Source organism: Plectrocnemia conspersa, unplaced genomic scaffold (assembly GCF_051122295.1).
Source record: "Plectrocnemia conspersa isolate PC_06_02 unplaced genomic scaffold, ASM5112229v1 ptg000011l, whole genome shotgun sequence".
Taxonomy (NCBI): domain Eukaryota; kingdom Metazoa; phylum Arthropoda; class Insecta; order Trichoptera; family Polycentropodidae; genus Plectrocnemia; species Plectrocnemia conspersa.
The window spans coordinates 24,792,076-24,802,831 of NW_028277175.1; the positions used below are offsets into that span (position 1 = coordinate 24,792,076).

Sequence of the window (10,756 nt, forward strand, 5' to 3'; positions counted from 1 at the left end):
CATATAAGATATTATTTATGATGATGTAATCAATGCAGTTAAGAGAAGTGCTATTAAAATAAATCATTTTAATTGTATGTGTGTATTATGTGTTCTTACACAAAAATGATTTATAAACAATATAAAAATATACATCGTATTTCTTTGATTTTTCCTAGAAAAATTAGGGAGCCCAAAAAACGACAGTAAGCTATAATTTATTTATAATTAATAAATAAAATACATATTAATATTTATTTTATTTTCAAAAACCAGTTTTTTTAATAATTACATTAAATTCGTAAAATATTAAATCTAATATGGAATAAAGAGTTATTTATTACAAGAAATGTTGCTTTGGGTTACAAATATTTTTTCACATTTAAAATTACAATCATAACTATGAAAGTTGATATGTACTTAAATTCATTTATCATATTCAGTTACGTGCACCACTATGAGGTATATCAATTATAGTACAATATCATATTTTTTTAAATTTAAATACTCTTACATATTTCAAGTCACTAGCAATGTCATAGGTTTTCTTGTGTACCGAAAGAAGTCATATTTTTAATACCTTTCCAGCTTAAAATTTTTCATTCTTAACATCATATTCTCAGTTTGTATATTGCATGCAATATTTTTTTATTTGTGAATGCTTTTCAGCGATTACTCCATTCAAATTTATAAGAATCAATATGGTCTGAAAAGTATTTTTGAGTTGCTAACACTATTCCACTATTTTCACATTCAAAATATCGAGCATCACAATGAGTTTTTAAAATATGATGTGTGATATATTTTTTAGTTTTGAATGCTTTTCCACAATTTTCACATACAAAGTCACGAGTCATTCTATGAGTTTTCTTGTGTTTTGATAGACAGCTTTCAGTTTTGAATGCTTTTCTACATTTTTCACATTCAAATTCACGAGTTGCGCTATGAGTTTTCCTATGGTTTAAAAGACATGCTTCAGTTTTTAATGCTTTTCCACATGTCCCACATTTAAATTCTCGAGCAATGCTATGAGTTTTCCTATGTTTTGAAAGATATCTCTCAGTTTTGAATACCTTTCTACATCTTTCACATTCAAAATCACGAACTTCACTATGAGTTTTCTTATGTTTTGCGAGATATCTTTCAGTGTGAAACGCCTTCATACATATTTCACATTTAAAGTCACGAGTTTCACTATGGAACTGAATATGTTCTGAAAGATTTCCTTTAGTTTTAAATAATTTACCACATTTTTCACATTCAAATTGAAGAACACTGGTATGGGTTTTCTTATGTCTTGAAAGACCGCTTCCAGATTTGAATGCTTTCCCACATTTACCACATTCAAAGTTACGAGCTTCACTATGAAAATGCATATGCTCTCTAAGATTGCCTCTATTTTTAAATGCCATTTCACATTTTTCACATTTAAAGTTCCGAACTTTGCTATGACTTCTAATATGGCGCATGATGCTATTTTTAGTTTTCAGTGCTATTCCACATAGTTCACATTCATAATTTCGTTCTTTACTATGAGTCTTTATATGGTGTGTGATGTTATATTTACTTTTTAATACTTTTCCACATTGGTGACATTCAAAATTACGAGCAATATTATGACTTGTCTTATGTCTAGAAAGACACACATCTGATTTGAATGCCTTTCCGCATTCTTCACATGCAAAGTCACGAGTAATATTATGGGTATGTTTATGTTTTACAAGATATCTTTCAGTTTTGAATAGCTTTCCACATTTTTCACATTCAAAGTCACGAGAATCGGTATGAAATTCCATATGCATTGAAAGGTTTCCTTTAGATTTGAAGGCCTTTCCACATTTATCACATTCAAAGTCACGTGCCATGCTATGAGTTTTCAAATGTCTTGAAAAACCAGTTTTAAATTTGAATGCTTTACCACATTTTTCACATTTAAAGTCACAACGGGCTTCATCACTATGACGGCGCATATGCTTTAAAAGATATACTTCGGTTTTGTATACACCTCCACATTTTTCGCATTTAAATTCACGAGAATTTTTATGAATTTCAATGTGTCGTAAAAGATTATGTTTAGTTGTGAATATTTTCATACATTTGCTACATTTAAATTTATAAGAATCACCCTGCGGAAAACTAATACATTTCTTATACTTTTCTGTTTCTCGAATCTAAAACATAATATTATTTAAGTGTTATAATATGAATATATACACATTGAAGTATTATATAAGACTATTACTTGTGTTTCCCAGTTGGCATTCGAAATTTGATGCTCAATATTCCTTTTATATATATCTTTAACATCATGCATTTCTGAAATCATAATATAATCATCAATCAAAATGCATTAAAATTTAATATTATACATTATATATATATGTACCGTAAAGGTATAGAACATTATGTACATTTTTGTAAATTTATATATGTAAATATATAATATATTAAGTATATATTTTCATAATTTATAATATGTTTTATATATATTCAAGTAGCACACAAAAAAATGCAGGATTTATACCTTTGTAAGATTTAAACAAATTATTTTAACCTGTTTCGAACATGTTGTCTACATTGTCTACATCTTCACTGATGTTCAGTTCTTCCTTTGCATCTTCCTTCTTGAAAAAATATATATCAAATTTAAATTGTATAAAAATGTTGACAGGTAGTTATTTAATTTACCTTAATATTGAATTGAGTCGGTTTAAGAGAATCAACATCTGATTCTGCGAAAATAAAGTGTATAAATAAATACAAAAAATACATAGCTATAAAAGATAAAACTTCAACTAAAAGCTAAAAACTGTAATAGAATGTTTTATTTCTAATAATTTTAGGTCATCTATAGTAATTAATATTATATTAGGTCTAAATTAAGGTTAAAATATTTCCAAAATTAGATATGAGATATTCTCAAGATTTTCACAATGAAGAAAATAATATTCATTGGTAATGGGTAAATCTAGAAGATTATCCAAAAATAAAAATCAGCCCTCTTCTTCCAACAAAATTATAAAAAACTAAATTTTCGTGATAGTTTTATATATTTATTATATAAACAATAATTATAATAAACAAACAATAATCAAGATAAACTGAAATTATTAAAATACTAAAACAATTTTCCGTGCAACGCAAACTTAATAAGTATTTTTTAAACTGCCATTCATTGTAAAGATATATATCTTTAAGGTAAGAGATTAAACTGCGCAGTGCAAAAATTTTAATATTTTGTTAGTAAACTGTTATTTTGTCTGATGATTTTCAATATTTTTTCTTGAGTTTCATTTGATCGCACAGTGAAATATATTTATAAAATTTTCTTTTAATGAAAATTTATTAGTGGTTGGGAATCTTCTGATCAATTCACCTAATATCTAGCTAGTTGTGTACATTTACATGGTAGTAGTCTTCAGTGATTTTCTTATGTGATTTGACCAAATTTTCTTTATTTATTTCTCTAAATGTTATCTATTGCTCTAACATTTCCAAAACATAAAAATGCATAAGTCATAAAATAAACTACATTGGTCTGTAATAACTTTTAACTCACAAATCAGTATTTCAGACTTCTTGCCTTTAAATTTTACGTTTTTTTGTGTAAAAAGTAGTGTTAAACAAAGTCTTTCCTCAATCAACACCAGCCTCTATGGACTGACCTATTTAGGTAGAAAAATCTACAAATAATGAAAGATATCCTCCAATAAATCGGCTGATCCTTAATTAGCCATACAATAATAAAAGGGTGCTAAATAAATGCATTAAGAAGAAGATACAAAGAAAAATGAATATCAAAAACATTGTTAATGAGAAAAGTAAATTTCAACTAAGAATATTAAAAACGTTTAAGCCTACAAGAAAAACGTAGATCTCAATAGCTGCGTTAATCAATGTAAACATTCATTATATACTTATAACATTTATTTGATATCTTCGAGAAATACGCATCGTCACACTCAACGATTGTTATTCGTTATCTTTTGACCACAATGGTTTTGTTTATTATATGCCACCCGGAAGACATATTGTTGCTTTAACAGAAGGGGTGTGCGTTATACAGTACGGTCATGGGTATACATAAGCCTTTATCCTATAGTATCTTTGTTAGATACTATAGGATAAAGGCTTATTTAGACCCATGACTTTATCCTATTCGTCCATATAAGGAAATAAAAAAGGTTTGACTATTGCTCATATCAGGAATCAGAGGGAGAACTTCAATAGATCGGTCGGAGAATCAGACCAGTAGAGGTCAGAGATTATTGCCACTGAAATGTCTACTCGAGATTGATCTCAACCAACTACTACTTTCTTTTGGATCGACCTGGACTCTTCCGCATTCGACAATGCTACACCCAAATTTGATATGTATATTGGTATAATTAATAGTAGTGCAATAAAATTATATAGCAAATAGCTCTCCCGACCTCTGACCGAATAAGTAACACCACTCAGCAGCACAAAGCCCGAAAATACTATATAAATACAAGTAAATTTGCAAATATTGTTTAAATATCGCAAAATTATATTAACTGTTTCTGTCTTAGTCTTTATTTTATTTAAATTGTAAACATTAGTATAAGTTATATAATAAAGGGTTGCTATAAATGTCAAGTAATAATAAGGAACATAAATTGGGGATCAATTTGAATAGAAAATGGGGGTGGTTGACAGATAAAAAAAAAATATTAAACCCAAATATGTTTATTAATTTGATTTTAATAATAACCACAAACATTGTAAAAGTAATAAATATGTATCAAGATGTTCCTTTATTAACGTCTGCCATAAAACTTTAACTTTGTAAGAATTATGTAGATTAGGATAATTATATTTAAGATTGTGAAGAAACAGATAAAAATTGAAAATAGAAATTTACATTATTTAAATAATCATTTACCTAAATAGCTATTTATTTGATATACTTGAAGTTTTTTTTATATTTTTCCGCTCGCCTTTGACGTTTTCTTATGTTAATTATATGAAAATAGCGGGACAGGAAAGAATAACAACAGTCCCGTAATACGGGACATATGGCAGCCCTAGGTATCATATGGTGTGTAAGATTGCTTGTAGATTGCAAATGCCTTTTCTCATTTGTCACACTAGAGTTTTGATGTCATAAGATCTTACATCGTTTATCAATGATTGTTCACATTTCCCAAATTCACAATTAAACAAATCAGGTTGAATGTTCATATGAAACATTTTTATGCGTTTTCATATGTTGGGAAAGATTGTTTTTAGTTTTGAACGCTTTACCACACCTATAACATTTAAAATCACATGAATCCCTATGGATATTCAAATGCTGTAAGAAGTTATATCTCATTTTGATTGCCATGCCACATATATCACATTCAAAATCGCAAACATCGCTATGTGTTTTTATATGGCGTGAAAGACTGGTTTTGGTTTTAAATGTTTTTTTACACATTTCACATTCAAAGTCACAAACATTACTATGAGTTTTCACATGTTGAGAAAGATTGCTATTAGTTTTGAATGCTTTACTACATATAATACATTCAAAATCAGAAGCTTTGCTATGAAATTGTAAATGCTCTGACAAATGACTTTTAGTTTTAAAGGCCTTTCCACATTTTTCACATTCAAAATCACGAGCCATACTATGAGTTTTCTTATGTCTTGAAAGTCCATCTCCAGATTTGAATGCTTTTCCACATTTTTCACATTCAATGTCACAAAGAACTTCTTTATGAAGATGCATATGCCTCGAAAGATTAGCTTTGGTTTTGTACGCATTTCTACATTTTTTGCATTTAAATTCATAAGCATTTGTATGAATTTTCAGGTGTTTTAAAAAATTAAGTTTAGTTATAAACGTTTTTATACATTTGCTACATTTAAACTTATAAAAATCATTATGTATATTCCTATTACCAAGCTGAACATTGGTAGATATTTCATATGTGTCTGTGTCTCGATCCTAAAAAAGAATTGTTGAATAACAAGTATAAATATTAATATATATATACATACATACATTGAAATCGTAATATATTAGACTATTACATGTATTTCAAAACTGGCATTTGAAGAGTGGCGCATTGTATTTTCTTTAATTATATCTTTAACATCATGCATTTCTGAAATCACAAAATAATTAATTATTCAAGAATAAGAAAATGTACTAATATATAATATATCTTTGGCTTGATAAAAAAAACAACCACTGGCAAAAATATATTTTTTAATTCGCTCCCTCACTGCTGAGGATTGTGTCCATGATAAAATTAATTGTAGGTATATTGTAAATTGTAGAGGATATTTGGAAGGTAAAAATTTAAGTTTTTTTTGTTTTTGGTAACACTCCCAGCTTTATGGTCTAAGTAAAATATTTTCTCGAATTCATTTAGTTATCACTGAATTGCCTTTTGTGTTAGCTTTTCTTTCATGAACTGTTTTAAAAGACCATAAAAATAAGGAATTTGTTCTGTTCGATTTCCATGGCAGATAAATATGGCTTAAATGATTCTGGAAAGGAGCTAAAAATTATCAACAAACTATTTTCATTGGTTTTTATTGCATGGATTTTATATCGTTTTTTTCTTAACGCTAATATAAAATAGACATTTGGTTGCCAAGTTTACATTGCATCCAAAATATATCATTGTATAGGGTATGGCAGAGCAATGAGCGATTATAAAAATCCATTTACCAGGGTACCACTGTGGTAGGTGTAATTGAACTATAGCATCATTGCATTTAGTAAACATAAACCAGTGAATTGAAGCCCAACATACATACATTGCTGTCAAGATATATTACAAAATTAAAAATTGTATCATTATCACTCAACAGTTATTTCGCCACCAGTTCAACATGGAACTTTCAAGATAATTGTTATGCATTGAAAAATAAGTGTTTATACACCAAAAACATAGCAAGATCAATGTTTAACATATTTGACTTGAGAATTCATATTTTCTTTTGTTTTCTTGTGATTCAAGGTTTCAACAAGAAGTGCCGACTTTTCATAACTTCTATAAGAGAGTTGTTTGAGAGATATTTCCTTTATAAGATTTATTATACAAGATTGCCTGCTTTGATAGCATATGATTCTATTTGTGGGAACGTTTGAAGACCAATATATACAATTACATTAATTACTTTATTTAAAATAAAAAAATTAAATATATTTTTTTCTATTTATTAAGAGGTGTTTAAATTTCTTAAATATATGTTGAGCTTTTATCGCTTGTTTCTTTAATGTATGTAATATTTTATATAAAAACAAATAAAAAAGTAACATTGGTTGTTCTTATATCAAGTCACAAATATATGTTTGTAAGAATAAAATTTTACCTGTTTCAAACATGTCGTTTACATTGTCTATATTTTCACTCCTGTTATATTCTTCTTTTTCATCTTCCACCTTGGTAAACAAAAATATTGCAAATTTAGTTTATATTAGTAATATTGATAAGTAATTATACTCATTTACTTTACCTTAACATATATAATTGGTTTAATGTTGTAAGAATTATATATCTCTTCATTTTTATCAATGTCCAGTTCTTAAAAGATAGAGCATACATAATATTATACAGGAAATATGAAGCCATTAATATACACAACTTGTATCTCTCTTTTAGTGATCGACATTTTTCTCCGTTTTTAGTGAGGAGAACCAATTACATTTCGTTACGTCTTCGGTTACATATAAAATTGATATCCTCAAAGTAATATTTAGACTTCAATGAGAAATAAAATTTACTATGGGCCACCACCAGGCATTTTTTTCTCGGCTGCCCCACCTTAATGATGCTACAACTTCCCAAAACTGAGCGATCTCTATTAATTAATCAACCTTAGCCCGAGAGCTATATACCCATATTATGTATTTTTCACATACACCGAAAAAAAATTACATTTTATTTCACTTTTTGAAGCTCTATATTGAGAAACAAACTATATGATTTTGCATGCAAAACGACTGGCATGATATCTAATCTTAAAAATTCAGGGTTTCAAGTGTAAACAAAGTTTAAAGAGAAGTTATAGCAATATAAGTTTAGTCTAGGATTCGAGTAACAATATTTATTATGTTTACGCGCGTAAAACTAATAATATCATATATAAGTAAAAGTAATATAACACCTTTTTTTATAAAGAACGGAAACGCCATTATATCGATCTGATATAGCTTTGACAGCTAAACACCTCACATGCGATATTTTTTGGTCCAAGTATTACATATTTTAATCAGAAAAAATCAAAAATATTACAAATTTTTATATTTTAATTATATAAAATCAATTAAATTTAGTAACTATATTGTAATAAGTTTACTTTGAACTAAATTATAAACGTAAAAATAATATAAAATTATTGTTTTAGCTGTGTCAGTAAAATAACGTAAAAGTATTTAAAGTGAAAAAATATTTCTTGAATGAATAATATTTATTAATTAAAGAGTGACTATAAAATAATAATTAAATAATAATTAGATAAAGAGACAATATGCGTTCTTATACATGAAATTAAATCAAAACTAACACTATATTCATATAATTACTAACTGTTTAATTTTAAAGTTACTAACGATTTAATAATTCAGACTATTTTATATTTTTACAAGACTGAAGTCGCAAGTGAAATATTGTAATAAATATGTTTGTGGTGGTTCCAATAATGACCTTTTAGAAAGTTAGGAAAACAATGTTTAGCCATATAAAACAAGAAAATTCGGCATTTCGGAACACCAATAAATTTTACAGACTTTCGAAGACTATCAATAATCATCAATATACCTGCACGTTAGACCTTTGGAATAAGTCAGTGACTAATATCTAAAAAAAACCCGGGCTCCAATTCCATATAAAACTTTATTTTTTCAAAATTACTAATTATTATATAATAATTACAGGCTAGGTTTTCCTGTATTTTCCTAATCTTTCGTATGGTAATGTTGATGAATAATTAAAATAAAATCGAGCTAGTTATAGTGACATCTATTGTTTGTAGCTGACGTAATTGCCCAGTTTTGTACAGAAAAATCTAGAAAAAATTCTCTATAGATAATTTATTTTTATTATATATACATTTTTCTCTTATTTAATTACCTGTGATTTTTTCGTAAGTTGATTTTCATATTACAATATTTTTTTAAATCTTTAAAGTTGGATTTTTAAATTTTTACATATCATTATAACGAATTGGAAAAATTGTCTATATATAGATAATATGTATTGTGTACTGTGAGTAATAAAATAAATACCTAATAAAAAGATAGAAATTATTACTTTTTAAAATATGATGCTTATAATCCCATAGAAAATAACAAAACTTCGGTATATTAAACAATTTTATATTATTAAAATTTATATTACTATTTGAAATATGTATTTTAAAATTGTGTATTATATATACATAAAATAGGAAGAAGGGTGGTAGCGCGCAATTTGGATAATTCGTCGCCGGGCGCCAAAAAGACGCCAAACACATGCATCAGTAAAACTAAACATACTACAATACTATATGGTTCTTTCTCCCATTTAATAATAAAGGCTTGTGCACATATCCAGAATCATTTGAGACGAAGATAAAAGACGTGAGCTCTAAACATGCATCAACTTCGATATATAAAAAGTTTCATGCAAAATAATATATATTTGTCATATTTTTTTATCATAACAAAATATTACTATCATACTTACATTGTACGGATGTTCTGTGCTTTCATTACACTCCGATGAATCTGTCATATTTGATATGAACTATAAATAATGAAATTTTGTTATATTTACTTTTCGAACATTTCAATTCCATCTTCGTTATCCGAGAGAAATTCTACACCTCCAATCATTATTTTTCGGCCATCGCTATATTTATTATTAAAATTAAAGTTAGTTTATATTAAAATTAATTAAAGAAGTAAAAATATTAAATGTACTTTTTAAGTAGAAAAATAATTGAGAAGCTCAGGAATATTCTGCGCTTCGACGTAAATCTTCTGACGACAGACAAACAAATACTGACGCCGTCTAATACGTGCGTCAGAGCGAGTCAGAGCGTGAGGCACCTTGCACTAGCTCTTTCGCTCTATCACACGTACTTGTGCATCTCGCTCGCTCGCACACGTACAAGTGAATCCGTGCGAGAGAAAGGGGGATGTATTCATCGTCCGATATACTCAATAGACGCGTACGGTAAGATACATTCCCTTTCGCTCCCTCGCGTGTTAAGTGACGACAGTGAGTGAGAAGAAAAACACATATAACGCACGCCCTTATCTCACTTACAAAAGCGTAAGGGAATGTATCTCATCGTATGCTCCTGATACCCACCCATCTGTCTATTGCGAAATTCTCTGTCAAATCAGTATAGTATGTACATGTGAAAGTTAAAAAATCCGAGATGATATTTTTAGTTATCCCGGTTTAGAGCTTCATAGTTATGGTAAACCTAGCCATGAGTAATGCAATAGGATTTAAAGATAATAATTAATATAATATTTTTGAAAATGTTTGAATTTACTTAGGTAGCTTCCATTAATTATGTAACAGGTTTAGAGGGGGGAGGGGTCAACAGAATTGTGACAGTGTGAAACAAACAGAAGCTTGGCTCAATGATATCTTGTGATATAGAAGGGGGGGGGGGGGTAAACAATTAACAAAAAACCTGTGACATATTTGTGGATGTCGCCTTAAATTGTATATTTAATATGGTTACTTTTAAAAAATATTTTGATTTGTAGTAATTTTACTAATAATTAAACGTCAGGTAGCTGCATATTTCTCACAGC

The 10,756-nt window shown here is 28.0% G+C and overlaps 1 protein-coding gene across 9 annotated transcripts; it reads right to left on the reverse strand.

The window, feature by feature from the left end:
• Nucleotides 1–222: 222 nt before the first annotated feature.
• LOC148230062 (uncharacterized) lies at nt 223–8,205 on the reverse strand. 9 transcript variants are annotated; one of them, XR_015811447.1, is made up of 9 exons: nt 8,110–8,190; nt 7,459–7,526; nt 7,315–7,384; nt 5,993–6,095; nt 5,890–5,935; nt 2,668–2,711; nt 2,534–2,600; nt 2,222–2,295; nt 223–2,150 (listed from the first exon to the last, which is right to left on the reverse strand). XR_015811447.1 is itself a non-coding variant. In XM_088198236.1 (9 exons), exons 1-9 carry the CDS (start codon nt 8,135–8,137, stop codon nt 645–647), a joined length of 1,977 nt encoding a protein of 658 aa, XP_088054362.1. In that variant the 5' UTR covers nt 8,138–8,190; the 3' UTR covers nt 223–644. The 9 variants fall into 9 exon arrangements, 7 of the variants coding, with proteins under 7 accessions (XP_088054362.1, XP_088054361.1, XP_088054360.1 ...); XM_088198236.1 differs by having other exon boundaries at nt 6,022–6,095; XM_088198235.1 differs by having other exon boundaries at nt 2,534–2,603; nt 6,022–6,095.
• Nucleotides 8,206–10,756: the final 2,551 nt, after the last annotated feature.